This window comes from Brachycentrus maculatus, unplaced genomic scaffold (assembly GCF_059751285.1).
Source record: "Brachycentrus maculatus isolate JH-2025_06_01 unplaced genomic scaffold, ASM5975128v1 h1tg000049l, whole genome shotgun sequence".
Classification (NCBI taxonomy): domain Eukaryota; kingdom Metazoa; phylum Arthropoda; class Insecta; order Trichoptera; family Brachycentridae; genus Brachycentrus; species Brachycentrus maculatus.
This window is the reverse complement of record NW_028280803.1, coordinates 2,885,971-2,904,175: the sequence shown is the minus strand read 5'-3', so window position 1 is coordinate 2,904,175 and position 18,205 is coordinate 2,885,971. Positions and strand designations below refer to the sequence as shown.

The 18,205-nt window shown below is 30.6% G+C and overlaps 1 protein-coding gene across 1 annotated transcript in view; it reads right to left on the bottom strand.

The window, feature by feature from the left end:
• The window catches only part of LOC148312225 (serine/threonine-protein phosphatase rdgC-like), a gene marked incomplete at its 3' end in the record, with an annotated part of 128,393 nt that overhangs the window by 55,385 nt on the left and 54,803 nt on the right, over positions 1-18,205 (bottom strand). The window contains exons 2-3 of the mRNA XM_088277647.1: positions 8,325-8,383; positions 3,486-3,846 (exon numbers count right to left, since the gene is read on the bottom strand). Of these exons, the coding sequence (XP_088133773.1) occupies positions 3,486-3,717 (232 nt within the window). The remainder of the gene's footprint in view (positions 1-3,485; positions 3,847-8,324; positions 8,384-18,205) is intronic.

Genomic DNA, 18,205 nt, shown 5'->3' with positions numbered 1-18,205 from the left:
TGTATGGTTTGAACGAAAGCGCAATTGGAAAACTTAAACTATTTACTATGTGGGTAAACTTCTACGTACATGACGTTTCTAAAACAAAAACATTTCCATATATTTTGATAAAATTGATAAAATTATGATTGTAAAAGTATGAAATGATGTACAAAACGCGTTAAAAACAATGTCGTAGACGTGATTAGTGTTTTCACATTAAAATATTTAAAATTAAAATAAACAAATGTTTCAATCTGTCTTACAGAAAACGATATTGGCAATTCCTGCTGTAAAGGTATACCATTTTCAGTAGGTAATAATATTGATCCTTTTATAAGAATCAAGATATGTTAATGGTACCTTTCCAATAACCGTGGAAAGAAAATAATAAAACCTGCATAAGCCCACTTAAATAATGGTCGAGAAGTATATTTATTGCTAAATTAGATATAATGAAAAGGGGTGTAAAAGCAGCTATAATAAATTGTATTATTTTGAGTGGCAATATACTTTTTATTTCTGACATTAAGGGGAAATTATTATCATTACTTCTACGTCCAGCACCTGAATTACTCCTGCGAGCGACGTTCAACTCCTTATTCCATAAATAACTTAATTTATATTAAATGTTTAATTTTTTTTATATTATCACAAACTTTATTACGCTTTCATTTACTAACATTGAAATACAACTTTATTCAACACAGTATTCTAGTTACATACCTCTTTAAAAAGATACAAAGATCTTGTGCTTAGAGAGGCAATATCATATTAATTACGGAATTGTTTAAATAAATCTTTTAAAAATCCATAATTTTTTTTAAGTGTGGTGTAAATAATTTTATTTATTTGAATTCTGTAACAATAACACAAAATTTCTCATTGAAAAATTAACTTACATCATTTTTCAGCATTTACTTTATAGTAAGATATGGCTAAATTATAAATAAAACACTTGTTATTACCACTTATTATATTGTACGACTAGTGACAAAAGTTAGCATTTATTATAAATATAAATAAGTTTACATTTAAACCCGTAGATAGAAATTTTCAAAACTAGCCGTAACAATATAATACTGAAGTGGTAAAGAACAACTGTATTATTTATAATATAATTTAAGAAATTCTAAGATACAAAAGAGACAAAACAATACTGCGGAGTGCCCATTCAGGGTTGCATACATGCACTCGTACAAGACATACTAACAACTGAGAGTTTAATTTAATCTTTGATTTTTTTTTTGTATAAAAAGATTTCATCATTCTTCATCAGCAATATCCTACATTCGTAGCTACTAGATCTACGTCATCTGTATCCCATCAAATCTACAATATTTGTCTTTTTCATAGATCTGGAATGTATAAATGTTTTATTTGCCTTCAAATAATAAATAACAATAGGAATCAAACTAATTATTTTTCTTAGTTTAGACGGGTTGTTGTGTCGTCTTACGACAAAAACAAAAACAAAAAATATTAAATGTCAATTCTATTTTTAAAATCCCAAGGTTAGTATTATTTACAATATAATTGATAAATGTAAAATACCAAGCACAAAACAGCCCTAAATGTTATATTCTCCCAGGCGATACTACTTTAGCATTCATAATAAGGCTATTACTAACGCTTCTATTAAATAGCCCCATTAAATAATAGTTATTTACACTACATTATTTAACAGCACAACATTTAATTACGCGTTAAAGCTTGACGTTAATGTAATACAAATTTGTTAGGTTACTTGATAGCCGATGCGTCATGAATACTCTCCATAGAAAATTTGAACATTGTTGATCCGACTTGAACTTTATGATGGAATATTTGCGAGCTTTAAGAAGCATTATAACCTTTCTCGGTGCGAAAACAAAGCCTTTTAACGTCGTGATTGATTGGTGCGGGTGGTTATCATTGTTGTCCAAAGAATGCTATAATAGTAAGGTCTTGTAACTTGGTATATTTGGTGCACTTTGTTTTAAAACCTCTCAAGTTTCAAGACATTTACATCGTAACACATTTTTTAAAGTAATCTTAGCTATTTTTTTTCTTCAAAAGCTTACAATTAATACAAGAAAAGTAATTTCATTTTATTTTAAAAATGAAACACTTGTATAATACCACTTTTTTCATTTTATATTATTACACACTTGTAATGAAATAAAACTTGTGTGTATTGAGATAAAACGCAGTAAGTGCTATTTTACAAGTATTTAATTTTTTAAATAATCAACATGTTATTCCGCAAAGTTTAAGTTAAATCAATAAATAATATTATTTCATTTTGATAGTTTTTCGTTATTTTTAGGAATAAATTAGTACAGAAAACGTAATATAATTAAATACACATTCATAAACATAATAAAAATAAAAATAATACATTTATTACTATCAACAATTATACTTATACTCATTTTTTATGTCGGACTATTATCTATAATTTTTTAAATTTCTTATTATTTTTTTATGTTCAAATAAAATTTTACCTCCGGCCGTGAATAAATTCGGTCAAAATATGTTTCGTGATAGAACAACTACAGTTGTAGCGAAAGGAAGCAATTCCACTCTCAAATTTAACGGAAACAAAGGTATAAATAATAGGTTTCATCAAACGGTGAACTTTTACATTTATACGAGCGTCCATATTCAAGGTTAAATGTGTGTATCTTTCTGATTTATGAAAAATATAACAAAATTTCATATTAAAAACTACATACCATAGTAAAATAAGATAAAATATAATCTTTTTCAATAATATGAACCTACTTAGCAAAGCAGAATAAATGTATTGTGACACGAAGTCTCGTGAGCAGTAAGAAGTGTTTAAGGGAATCAGACGAGAGGAAAAAGAGTAATGGAACTGTCACAACAACCTCTCATACACACACGGAAACAATTCGAATTCGCCCTTCAGATGTAAATGTGACGTCATTCACGCATTCACGCATCTTATTGTGATACTTATACACTTCTTTTTTCGATGTTAAAATCATTCAACATTGTCATTATTAAACTTTACTTTTGATAGACCATTAATTTTTACAATGTATAATACAAAATTGTATAATATAAAAAAACCCTTGTTTTTTACCACTTGAGAAACAACTTCCTCAAGTGGTTAAAAAAGATTTTATTTTAAATTTCATCATGTCTTACCACAAAGCGAATGCCGAAAAAATAAATAAAATTAATAATATATGTCAAAAAGATCCCCCGCACGACGGACCGATCAAATTAAGGCAGCAGCAGGCACCTCAGTGGTTGGAGCGCTACGTGCAGCGCAGTCAAGGGATAACTGGAGAAGAGTCATTGCTTCTGCAAGGGTCACAACCCTCAGCAATGAGGAATAAGACGGAGAAGAAGAAGAAGAAGACACGTGTGTAAAGTGATCACTTCAACCACCTTAAGACGGTCATCAGCTCCGTAAATGCCCAGACTTCCATATTCTTCATCTTTGATGAGATGTCTAAAAATAATATCGAAATAAAATGTTTAAGTGGACTTACTTCTCTCCACCTTGGTCATGCTGATGTCGTCCTTGCGCCAGTACTTGAGGAAGTTCCTGGGGCTGAAGAGCGCCAGCAGGCCGCCGCCGTCGCGCGCCGCCTTGCGCGCCAGGAAGGGCGCCGCGCGACCCTCCTCCAGCTCGCTGGAGCGGCAGGACGACGAGTCTTCGCCCAGCGACAGCGAGCGCCGCGCGCCCCCCAGCGACATGCAGCCGCAGCCGCCGCAACCCATCCTCGACGCGACGCCGCCGCCCCCGGCGCCGGCGCCGACCGCCTTCTTCGGTATCGCGAGGCGAGAAGACACAACGGGGTAAACTTCACTTTTTTAATCACTTTTTAGTCACTGTCGGATTCAAAATAACTTAATGTAAAATAAATAAAGTATTGGAAAATTATTGAATAATGAATAAAATATTTGTTTGATAATTAAATAATTATAATGTAACTTTGTTTTAAAATCACTATTTTATAGTGATTTTATAACCAAGTTTTCACATTTTAATTACAAAATGGTAAATTACAAAGTTAGCGCTTTAAATATAAGTTAAACACTTGTTTGATTTAACTTTTGTACTGAAAATTTTTGGTCATTCAGTATAGTTGCCTTTTTTATAATAATATAACAACTTTTATTAACAAAAAGTTTTTTCTAAAAAATATATGGATTTTTTTTATTGGAAAATACTGAAAGGTTGTTATTTTATTACAATTCATATTTAAATTAATTTTATTTTGGCATTCACTTTGTTAAAGGACATGGTATATTATAAATACAATACTTATTTTTACCACTTGAGTATTAATAGATTTATATTATCCACTGACACTTCGTGATGGAATTGCATTTTTAATTCATTATTAGATTAAAACCAATATTTTTAGCTTTTCCACTTTTTTATTTGACCAGCGACCGGGTTTCGTCGTTACCGACATCATCAGACTGATGATGTCGGTAACGACGAAATCCGGTCGCTGGTCAAATAAAAAAGTGGAAAAGCTAAAAATATTGGTTTTAATCTAATAATAAATTAAAAACTTGAGTATTACATCGTAACGATTAGTTTTGGAAGCTACAGATGCTTCCATCTACGGGTTTGAATTTAAATGGTTTGATGAATTTATATTCAAACCCGTAGATGGAAGCATAAGTAACTTTCAAAATAAGTCGTTACAATAAAATATGATAGTGGTAAAAAACAAGAGTTTTTTTTAAATAATTTGAGCGTATCTCACAACAAAGTGAATACCGAAATAATAAATAGTGAAAAATAATAACAAAGTCTCGACTTTTACTTTCAATACCACATATTAGCAGATATTCTCATATTTTATTATTTTAAATATAAATACATATATTTTTGTGCGTGTATCCCTTATTAACACTAAATGGTGCATAGGGAACCGTTTTGTCAAAACGCAATGTCTTCTTGATCGGTAATGACTTGGAGGCGAGGTGACGAGTCATGCGCTTTAGGAACCAGCCCAAAGTTAAAATAAATAAAAAATGAAATGAAGAATCTCTTTCTAAAATCCCTTGACACCCCTGGGGATCGAACTGGGACGGGCAGCGTGATTTGGAAACCTGTTCACCATAACACTACAGACGCGGAAAAATGATATTTAGTTAAATGACATAAGATCAAATTTATTGTGATTTTAATATTTATAATTTGTCTCTGAGCGGCTAATGTATTTTCAATTAAGTTTCAGCTATCAATATTCAAGTACAAAATAAAGTGCCAATTTTCAACAAAACAAATACCGGAGCCAAACTTATTAGGCCAAATTGCATTATTAACTTTATCATTGGTTGAATATTTAGTGGCGGACTTGATTCCCTTTGACATTACGCCGCTAAAACTTTCCTAATGAGACAAACAAAATTCAACTTTTCTGAAATTAAAGGCATGTTTTAAGGCGTTAGTCTGCTAATAATATTTAAATGCCGGATGACTTATCTTTAAAACATGAAGACAGTTTATATAACTTTTACTTATTTGATGAAAACCTACAAAACAAATAATAAAAATTAACAGAAAATAAAAATCTACTCGTAGGTACGTATGCATTTTCCAAAACATAATACATATTTTTGTAATGAATGAAGTACCTACATAAAAAACAAGGTTTCAAATAGTTTACGCAGAAAATGTGTAGATATTAAAAACAGTTGTCCAACCGATTGATAAAGAACCCAATAACTATATAATGTAGATAAAATTTACACTTCTTAACTATTTTTATTAACGCTTCAGTCAATTAAAACATTTATTAATTTTTCACATTTCAACATTCTAACAACATAATATCAGGGAATAGCTCCAAAATAAATAAATAAATATTACCAACAAAAAAGTACTGTGTTTCCATAGTTAACCAGTGTGTTACATAATACATGTAAGTGGGTTACATACAAAAAATACGTATTTTGAATTATTTTTTTTAAATTTTACTTTTTTATAAACTTCTACTTCTACGTTCTAGGAAAAAATAAAACGGTTTTAAAGTACCAAATTCGTAATAAATAAAAGACGAGAAAAAAAGTTTAAGTTATCTTTACTACATATTTAACCCTTTTTTTCCACCCCACACTGCTAGTTTTTTATTGATCAGTATTTATTGCGGTTACTTATTACATACTGAATGGGATAAATGTCTGCCTAGCTAAATACATACGTTTTATAAATGTTCAATACTTTTATATCTATTTCAAAAAATATAAGAAGGTTACTGGGGGATTTTTTTAGAAACACTGGATATTAAACGATCTGCCTTAAGAGATTTTTTTAAAACCTGCCGAGTGGACTTAAATTTTATAAAGGGGGCTAAATGATGTCTTGTCCTAACCCACGAATAGGTTCGCAAATAAAATGGTGATAAAGATGGTTTCTCTAGCGATTTTATCTAGTGATAAAATCTGATCGGTATGGTTTTCTGTAATACTCGTAAAAATAAAATAATTGATTATTTTTATCGGTAAAGAGATGAGGTGCACTGAAAGCTACTTCTGTATTTCCAGGTTCAGTATAGAAACTCTTAGTTTCCATTCGGACCAATAACAAACAAACAAAGCTTTTCTTTCCTTTTTAAAGCTTTTTTCGTTATTCAATCATGCAATAATTTTCGACATCAAAGGTAAAACAGTGAGGCTCTCACGAAAATGTTGACAAAAATAATACAATAATATCCCGTTCTCACAGAAATCGTATCTGCTACCACTGAAAATCACTAAACAAACGGGTTGGCTGCCATTCAAATGTTAATTTATTTGAGGGTCAAGAAGATACATAAGTTGCGTAGTACTTTGCTATACCAAAATCGATTTTTTATTTATTTATTTATTTTTATAAATCTTCATTAAATTATGAAAGAAAGCTTCTTTATCATATCGAAATCAAAGTTGCGGCAATAACTAACTAAAAGTAGGTCGATGCTATGGGGTTGGCGTGGTCTTAACTCATAGCAGTGGCGGTCAAGTTCGTATGAATTATGTCAAAATTATATTATTATTATGTGTTTATGTCGAAGCGGTATTTACTGTTTTATCACAAAACGTGATTCGAATATACGTTCAGTAAAATAATATCCGGTTTATCGATGGATCGTAAAACGTATTTTAATGGGAAACCAAAATGGGATGATAACAAACCCTGTCATTTACAACAGCCTGCCGTAAACTGGTAATTGTCCATCATTCTCCGTGGTAAAAGCATTTTCTATTTGCTTTTGAAATACTCGAGATAAAATAAATTGTGAGAATTTATAGAATGGATGCACGAATATAAAAACATATATCTCAGTAGACGAATGATACTGTTATCCATAAAGCTGTTTCAAATGACTACATTACGAAAATGTGCCATATTTTGTAAATAAAACAAATAAAAACATTTAGTACAAATAAATTCTGGAGCGGCATAAAATAATAAATATGTTTCCAAGTATAAAAATGTCATATCCAAAATATATTGAATGGAAAATAATGAATTTAATTCAGATAAAATCATTGTTGTTGATGCATCGCAATTTTGTTACAAAAAATCAGTTCTATTATAGAATTAAAATAAAAACATGACTTTGAAAATATTATTCAAATATTTTTTTTGGAGTCTATAATTACTAAAATATGTTAAATAAAATTATATGCTTCTCAAATAAGGCGATGAAAATATGCAGCGTATTATATTATTTTAACAAGATATTTGTTTTTAAGTGTCGTAATAAAACGAGTTTTATTACGTGTGTGGTTACAAGTTTTTGATTAATACATTAATTTAACTTCGAAAATATATTTTACTCATTTTTCAACAAATTATTTCATTTATTCAGTGCGTAAAGCCTCATTTCGTTAAACTCAACTAAAATTAAACATATATCTATATCTGCCACTTATTTTGCTAGGTATCATTACCTAACCTGAGATAATAAATACAATAGTAACGAACAAAAATCAGTTATTAAATATATTTTTAAAAACACTCATCTGTTAATAATGGCGAAAAATCGATAATTTTAATTTTAATTACCAATAAATCCCTTAATATTCAATTCATCAAATTTTGATGCTTAAAATGCAAAATATGTATTTCAATACTCGGTTATAAGAAAGCTGGAATTCAATTGGAAAACGTGATTTGAAAATTTTGTTTGGTATTATTTATTTTGTTTTGGCTAGGTATAGGATCTGTAGTGAATCATTAGTGAAGGCAGTAAGTAAAATTAAAATTGCAGACAATTTGTATAAACAAAAAATTACAAAGTTAACAATAAAAACAAATTGGTTTTTATCTTTTTAACGATAAGTTACACTACTCGTAACTTTAAAAGCAAAATATTTACCGCGAATTATACTGGTTTTATTTGCCGCTTAAAGTCTTCTCCGTTTTAGACACAGATTTCTGAAACAAAAGAAAGATACATTACTTTTTTATTGAATACATTAAATACGAGCAAGAGGGATCGCACTACTAAAAAACTCGCATTTACCACTTAAACCAGCCAACACCAGGTTGTTAACCCTGAGAAGACGCAGACCACACTAAAATTATATATATTTTTAAAGAAACAAGTTGGAAAAAAGTACCACAAATAAAAGTGGGCTAAAACAAAAAGAAATAATTTCGTTTTATTTTCATATTATTTTTGACATCTCATCAAAGATGAAGAAGAATATGGAAATAGTTCGTTTTATTTTATAAAGTTTTTAAAATAAGCCATAAAGTATCAGCAAAAAACATTTTTTTTAAATGTTTTTAATTAATTTTGATGAGAAAAATCAATTGAATTAAGATTAAACCCAAGACCCTCGCCAGACACGCTAGCATTCATTCAAACAAGATAAGCATTCGTAATAAATAATCTTCATACTATATTTATATTTCAAATAATAATACGTTTACGATTACGTTTCCAAATTACGTCATATGAATATTGTTACGAGCGTATTGTAATATTTAAATTTGATTGATAAATTTACTCTGTATTTCATTTTATTATAAAAGCCTTTTATCCTTCGGATATTATTATGCATAATATCCCGGAAGATGGAATACAGTATTAAAAAAAGGCGGATGATTTATAATCTGTCACATCTAAGATAGATGCCTCCATAAAATATACATAATTTCTGATAAAACCAATTTAAATCCTTCAACATCCATTCCAATTCTTATAAGAAATCGTCAATACGGTGTATTCTTATTGTTATTTGCATATAAATTAAATACACAGTCAAAATGCGTTTAATTCCGAACAACAAAATTAATTTTCTAAAAATAGTTCTCTAAATATATTAAATTATTTGCCACAGAGTTTGTAATCTTAAATGTTTGTTGAACTTAGTAAAACTTCAGAGTGATTTTTACTGTCTTTTTTGTCAATCCGCCAAATTATACGATAAAATAATAATATAAATTACCTTACTTACTCATCTCAAATGCGCAGACTTCCATAACTCCTTGACGTTTATGTTTTTTTAACCAACAAAGAATTTTATTATTTGAAAGAAAGTTCACGATCTGTTATTAGTTGGCATAAGTGATCATTCTTCACACTTTTGTAAAGATCACTTTTATCATCTTTGATGTTCTATAAATGGTGTGTTTCAACAACCTCCTTTTTGTAACAGATTTAACAGATGTAGCTGCCATATGTTGAGAAATTTGTCAACTAAATAGCTTTCTCCTTAGCACAATTAATTTTTACTTTTATACTGTATTATTTCAATTAATATTTCGTATATAAGGAGATATTAATAGTTTAAATCCAGTATTTTTGCAAAAATCAAACTAGAATGATGTTTCACGTTTTTATTTTAAACATAAATATTTGAAACATCGATAAAATTTATATGAACCTCTTTTTGGGCTATATTTATTACTTTTTTGTGTATAAATGCTTAGAGTTGTGATCTCGTGGTAGTATCGTGTACTCTGAACCAGAAGTTCAGGGTTCGACCCAATTTCAAAAATTTTATATTCCTATTTTTAATAATAGGCTGCTTAGGCTTACGAAAATACTGTGAATGTCAATAAAAATTGAAATATTTGTGTGTATAATATAAAAATATATTCTCTTTCAAAAATAACTTAGTTACTTAAATTTATTATGAAACCACATTCGCATTCACGCTTCGTTTTCGTTACCGACACAACAGACTAGTAATGTCACTAACGACGATATTCGGTCAGCAATTTAATAAAATAAAAGTGGAAAAACCTATTTTCTTCTTGTTTGATTATATAAAATGCAGTTCCACCAAAAAAATTAAATTCAAACCTTTTTTTAAACCTAGCGCTCAAAACAATCGTTTTCAATGTTCAGATTTCAATCGTATTAAGAGGTCGTTTAAAAAATATGACAAAAGTTATTTAAGAATAAAAATAAATTTAGATAAATAAACCTAGCCTAATCTTCATTCATTCACCTCACCTTCGCACTTTGCACCATTTCTCACGTTTTACGTGTGAACCCTTCAACTAAAAATAGGAATTTCGACCTTTCGTGTACAACATTTACAACAATACTTTGTATTATACGAAGCTCACTATTATAATATTGTTTAGTGATGTATTACTGTAATATTGTGTTCCAAAAATATACTGAATACAATATATAATACGATATTTGTGATATGCCTCTTTTTATTTTTTGCAAACAATAATGTATTCAAACTCTAATGATCAAGATTACACTGCATTGATGTAATGTGATAATTGCGCCATACGTAATGTTAAATATTTTACATTAAATGAATGTTAGACGAAATGGTAAATGGGCACAGCTGTTGCAAATGATAAACTTTCTGGGAAAGCCAAACCGGCAGTTCTCAATGGATTCCTGTTTCCAACCCTAAGGTATGGAGATAGTTTGAAGTTATGCTAGATGTTCCAATGGTGGTGTAAGAAAATAATGCAGAGCTGAGATAAGCATTATCGATATAATTATGAAAGATGTGTCGAGATTGGGATTTGGGCGTGTGAATCGAATGATTTTTTTAAAAATATCGAAGAAAGTCTACTGTTTTCAAGACATACCCGTTTCTTCATCAGGGCTATCACTTAACTAGCGACAACATATTCGACATCATTAGTTAACAAGCAAACTTGTAACTACCGCCTTTGTTCCCTCCACTCTGCCCAACTCACAGATCCTTGACCTTCTTTTAGCATGTTGGTGATTGGACCGACTAATTGCGCATGTGATTATTATTTAGTTTGAAGAGAAGTGAACTTGCTAAGTTTCAAACTGGTAGTATAAAATCTTGGTCAGTACTTATAAACTTACGTAGTAAAAAAATCAAATGTGTCGGGTTGTGGTCTCGTGGTTAGTGTCGCGGACTCTTGAGTTTCTGGGTTCGAACCTACTCTTCAAAAATTTGATACCTATTTTAAATAATGAGCCACTCATTATTAGAAATAAGTATTCTTGTTAGTAATTTAAATAAATAAAATAAAATGTTTCTCTTTTTAAAACGAAAATGTCAAACGGGAATAATACTTAATAATATTAAATATGGAATATTTGAAAGTTATTTTCGCTTCTCAATTAATAACTTCATATTTCCATTATTTAAAAAAAAAAAATGAAAAGCTTTATCGTTGAACGTGAATGTATAGTAAACGGTCGAAACAGAATTCCGACAGATATGGCAGTTTACTCATTTATAGAACCTATTCACATAATGAATACATAAATCACACATCTTTATCGCTTTAGGAAACCGATGGCCTACTATTTAATGATTTCCCCAATATATGAGGTAGCTACCCTTTTCAAACGGTTTAGGGCATTGAGATGAATGATCAAGCTTCCTGCGAAGCCTTTGATTAATGAGTTAAAGATAAATCAAGTGAGGAAACCGATTAAACTGCGGTCATTGGAGGACAATCGGGATGGTGCTTGAGGCAGTATATCCCTTCCTGATTACCTACGCTGAGTAACAAGGGTTGAAGAAATAAGGCAGATGCGCGAATAGTTATGCATTAGAATTCCGAAATTCGGTTGCATTTTTATTCAAATTATAAAATAAAATCTAGAAAACTTAGCTCTGTAACTTTAAACATTAATATACCTAGTATATACGGATATTTAAGTAGATAGTTATAATTCAGAACCTTTCAACATGAAAAGTAACGATTTTTAATTCAGTTTAATTGTGACCAGATTTACCACGTTTTCATTGAACTTTAGCCGGTTTTTGTGGAAAACCATAAAAACCACGGAAACGGACGGATTTGGTGGAAAAACGGGTACCCAAAGGGTGGAGACTTTTGAGTTGACACTTCTAGGGTCGAAAGGAATACTTAACAAAAATTAAAACCACTAGAAATAATTGAGGTTGATTTCTAATTCACCTGGACTAAATTAAAGTGTTATTTATATTCAAAGCATTTACTTTGTGGTCAAACATTTTAATTGATATTAGTAATGTTAGTAAATAACCACTCACCGACTACTTCTGTCTACCGGTTTCGAGACGTACCCGTCTCTTCGTCAGGACATACACTACAATTTAACAATCATGCGAACAACACTACACCACACCCACTTAGTACTATTCACATACACTATCACTACACATGCAAAACATGCAGAGCGAGTTGTTAGTCCCACCATGCTTTTGGGAAACTAAATAAAAATATATGTTAAGGCAAATGATTCTATACTTGATTGTTAATTTTTTGTAATGTTTTGCTTTTAAGGCCGTACTCCGTATTTAGTTTCCCAAAAGCATGGTGGGACTAACATCTCGCTCTGCATGTTTTGCATGTGTAGTGATAGTGTATGTGAATAGTACTAAGTGGGTGTGGTGTAGTGTTGTTCGCATGATTGTTAAATTGTAGTGTATGTCCTGACGAAGAGACGGGTACGTCTCGAAACCGGTAGACAGAAGCAGTCGGTGAGTGGTTATTTACTAACATTACTAATATCAATTAAATTAAAGTGACTTGTGATAAAACAAATTACGTCTCCAGTAACCTGTAAATTCATTCACAATATTTTGGGCGTGTCTAAATCCTCGTTCATAAATCTGAGTTACTAAGAAGTTATTTGTACATTTTTGACATCTCAACATAGATGAAACAAAACCAAGGCTTGACATAGACCTAAACCAGGCTATAATGGGTGGTGAGCCTTTTTGAGATGTCAAAAATGTAACAATAAATTAATGTATGTAATCGTTTTCTAGCATAAATTGTAGTTTTATTTTATCATCTAGAATCTTGATCATTAAAAAAAGGAAAGAATCTGTTCTTATTTCTAGCTTGTCCTATATATCCTCCAGTAAACAAAAGAAGTATCTTAATAACCGGAACAATACAATTCAGTGAAGTATCTGTTTCTTTTGTGTTTTGAAGAATTACTGAACTTTCTGTTGAGGCGCCTGAACTTTTGGCTGAAAGTTATTTATACTCAGGAAATGCCACGTATCAGGTAGAGAACAGAAGAGTAAAGGGCACGAGTATTCATTGTTCGACTTCCGGCTAATGGACCTCGCTTAAAAGCGCCAAGGCGTTCATGCAAAACCCACGATGGTTACAATTTACTTTAATTTACTTCGTTTTATTAAATTGCCCACAAACTGCTTTGATAATTTTTCAAAGGAAACATGGCAAAAGGCATGATTTTATACGTTAAAATGGTATTTTAAGGCCTTTAATCAACATTATTTTTGACACAGAATTAACTCGCCGCCTATCCTACTTTATTAATGGATTTTTTAGGCGTCTATACAACACAGATGAAAAAAAATACTCGGTACATCTCAACCAATATGCTTACTCACATTAATTATTAATTTCAATTCCGGAGTCTTTCGAAAAAAATCCCAGTTTAAAACGTAACAAAATTATTTCATTATATTATAACTTAATCATAAGAAGAAAAAGTACTGTTTTCTTTTTATTCGAATACAGCCCGTAATTATATCTGAGAATCATATATGTAGGTGTATCCTTTGTCTCTCAGTTGATATTGGATATATGATTAACAACAGAGGCAAGAATTCAAACTCAAACTATTACGTAAAAAAATCTTGTCAGACGTACAAGAATATACAACATTTTGAGTGTGTCCAAATACTTGTTCACAAAATCTGGATTATCTCCACTTACAGGAGTTATTTTCATATTATTTTTTGACATCTCATCAAAGATGAAGAAGAATGTGGAAGTCTGGGCATTTATCTCCGTAAATGCCCAGACTTCCATATTCTTCTTCATCTTTGATGAGATGTCAAAAAATAATACAAGAATATAGTTTATATTGGGATTCTCTTTTTTTAATTCGAGTTTATTTAATACAAAAGTCTCAAATATGGATATTTATTACCAAGTAAATACATGTTATTTTTTATATTAAGTGTTTAGCTGTCTAAAATGGAATTAAAAAAATCTATGGAATTTAAGTTTTCTGGGTCTGTGTTCGTTTTTAGAAGGTAGGTACTTGTTTTCAATAAGTTTTAAGGTTTTTTTTTTGATGTGTTAAAAAGCGATACCATATTTTTATGTAATTGGAATATTTATCCATATGTATTTAATGTTTGTTCATATATGTTATTTTGTCCCCTTTTAATTATTAAAATCATACTACTTTATATAAATGCATGTTTTGAGATCCTTATCATGATTGTAACACAGTACGACACATTTATGTTAAAGTACATATTTGAAATAAAAAAGTTTGTTCTTAACTTAATCATTTTTTATATAATATAAGTATGCATGCAGTTATAAAAGTATAAAATATTATTATATGTACTGAATTGCAGAGTATGAAATTCATTCGTCAATAAATTACATTATGGTCCATGTCGGGTGAAGTTTCCAAGAAATATAGCACTGCAAGAATCACCAACTTATTCTATAACCGAGTTAAAGCTCTCTGAAGTTTCGCTTGCTTGCTTTTCCGTACAAATGCAGCAGAAACTACATTTATGAAAACGTGATTTTAGCACTTTTCAGGATTTCTAAATTGTGCAGTAAAAAGAAGTTAAGCCGTCGAACATAAATATTGAACCTTTTTTAACGTTCACCCTATATTTTTCAAGGAAAAAATAATTGTACTGAACGTAGATACCTACGTAACTACATATGTAGACATGTATGAGTATTTAGGGTAAACGTTCACTAATTGGCACCCTGTCAGTTACTGGCCACTTGTTTCGCGGAAATATTACGAATTCTATCTTTTTGTGGCATTTTGTAAATATTATCTTTCATCCTTTAGCAAAAACATAAAAAAAGATATATAAAAATAAGTTATCTCTACTCGACACGAGCAAACTTTTAAAGAAATAATATTTGGTATTATAAAATAATTACAAAATTACTTACAATAATAGTGCATGTAAAAATAATCATTATTTATTTAAGTACAAAATGCGCGGGTAGTCAGTTACAGTATTTTTGTTTTTCTAGCCCTCATTCGTACTAAATTGAGCATAAAGCACTGTTTCATATTGTCGTAGTGTTTTATATATATTTTTCTTACATGAATTCTAACCGATCAATTCTGCGCTTCAAAGACGGTTCCAGGGTAATATGTAATAAATGCTACAGTAAGAAATTGCAAATATTTGTATTTACCCCACCCCCCTAGGAAATTGAATCTGGAACCTTTAGCAAGGTAGATGAATGCACTAACCATTACACGATGCCAACATTGACAATTTTGCTCTATTTTTACGATATAATAAAACAACAACTAAATAGTTTTTTCCCACTTTGATTTTTTTGTCCAGTGACCGGGTTTCGTCGTTACTGATATCACCAGATTGGTGTGATGATACCCGGTCACTGGCCAAAAAAATTAAAGTGGAAAAAACTGTTTAGTTATTATTTTATTATATGAAATGCAGTTCCACCAAGAAATGTCAGTATAAAACTGTTTTAAAGAGATAATTTTTTAAATATACATATTTCTTTTTTAATAAACGGTATTTTTTATTTAATTTATAGTATTTGTCAATATTTATATCGACACCCAATAAATCATGTCAATAAAACTTGGAAATTGTTGTTTCTTTACTTTGTGGCACATTTGATTAATTTTTATAATGTAATTATGCTGTCTCCCCTACAATTTACGTATTATTTATCTGAAACGGGACCCCCAATCGCCCCCTTGTCGCCTTTTACACACCACTACACATGTCAAATCGTATTACAATAATTTTCCTGCGGGTTGGATTATAATTTCTGGAATACTGAAGTGACATAATTTTACTCGCATATTTGAATATTTTAACTTACCACCACCTAGCATCTGAATTATGTATTATTGCGGTTCGGAAACAAGGCATTTTGCTGTGTGGCGTCTAGTGACACGTGTATTTGGCGATAAAACTGTTTAGTAACGTTATTATTATTTATGTACATATGTTACTCACACGATACGTAAGCGGCACGTCGAGTTCATGCGTCACTCTCAATCACTATCCACCACACGTGGCGGGAATATTTTCCGAATCTAAGAATACATAATAACTCGTGTCACCAAGTTAGCGATTCTGAATCTGCAAACGATTCTAAGCATGTATTTAAAGCAAACACATCGAGTGATTTCCATTCCGTAGTTGTCGATGCAAGGTATTCGACAAATTTGTCGACAGCTGTCGTGTGAGAATCGTCCAATTTCATCATTTATTTTCTATGCAAAAAAATGTTTTTAAGCCAATAATAACATTCCCAAAGAAATGTCATTTTCACAATGTTTTTTAATGGGTCCAAATACTTGTTCACACATCTGCTTTTACGAGTAATTTTCACATTATCTTTGGCATCTCTACATACATGAAGGTGAATATGGAAGTGTGGGTATTTATAGGGCTTATAAACTGTCATAGGCTGGTTACAAATATACTCCCTTAGTCATTCTCTCGTCAAACATATGCTTTAGATATTCAAACCACCTTAAAGAGCCTTTCTATTTGCTTTCTTGTTGATTCCAAAACGCTGGCATAATATCGCTATATCCGGTAGCCCGATTTCCTTGTCTGAATCCTATTATGCTTTGTGACGTGAAGTATAATCTATCCAACAATAGATACATAATCTAGTGGAGAGTCGCTTACTAGTGATGTAAATAACGAATCATGATTATTGATAACCGAATAATGCGACTATCACAATATGAATCACAATATGAGAGTCGATATTTAATTCTCGCTTCAGAGTGTCGTTGTTAAAAATTCAAACCGTAAATAAACAAAGTTGAATAAAACTTGAAACATACACCATTAAACCATAAAATTAATAACCAATTAAAATATTTTGAGTGTGTAAAAATACTGGATTTTTTAATATAAAAATTTATGCTCTACAATATTCATGTTCTATATTTATTTTCATCTGTTCGCCTCCGTAGTGTAATGGTCAGCACGCTCGGCTACCTTCTGGAGATCCCGGGTTCGATTCCCAAGGGGGATAAAATAATTATAAGTGATTTTTTCACTGTAATATTTATTCAATATTACCATGGACTGGTACATGACTTTCCTTCATGTGTAAACGATCAAGATAACACTGCGTTAATATGATACAGTGCCCTATGCACCATTGGGGTGCGGATAAGGGTTTTATTATTATTATTATTTAAAGAAAAAAAAATGTCATAAAAACAAAAAAAGCAGAAAGAGCAGTATACCATATATTCAACAAACCAGCACTACTCGTACGACACATGTTAAGTAATATGTGATCCATAAAACTCGTTAATTTTTTTTATTAAAATATATGGAAATTAAATTAACCATTAAAATTTTTCAACTAAAGAGCATGACCACATTTATAAAACAAAATGGCCAATTGTAGATTTTTCAGACATGAAAATGCTGCCTATTTATATGCAGGAATAAAAAAAGGCGTTCAGTATAATGCTGAGTATTTTTATATATTCAAATAATCCTCCGGGGTACCAATTTAATACCAGAACAAGTGGACATATCCACAGGAATAAACATAATAAATGTTATGGTAACCCTCATATATTTAACATATATGTATGAGTCGGAGTATTTATAGGGCTAATGAATTGTCATAGGATGATAATTATGAACTGCAAAAAAGTTGAAAACCATGTTTGCAGTCCTTTCCCAGTTCATAATAATCAAGTTAAGAAATTGCATTACATCTAAATAAATAAAAAACTTTATTAAAACCAACCATAGATACTGCCGTGAACTCACACTTAAACGGACGTGAGAATTTTACGAGATA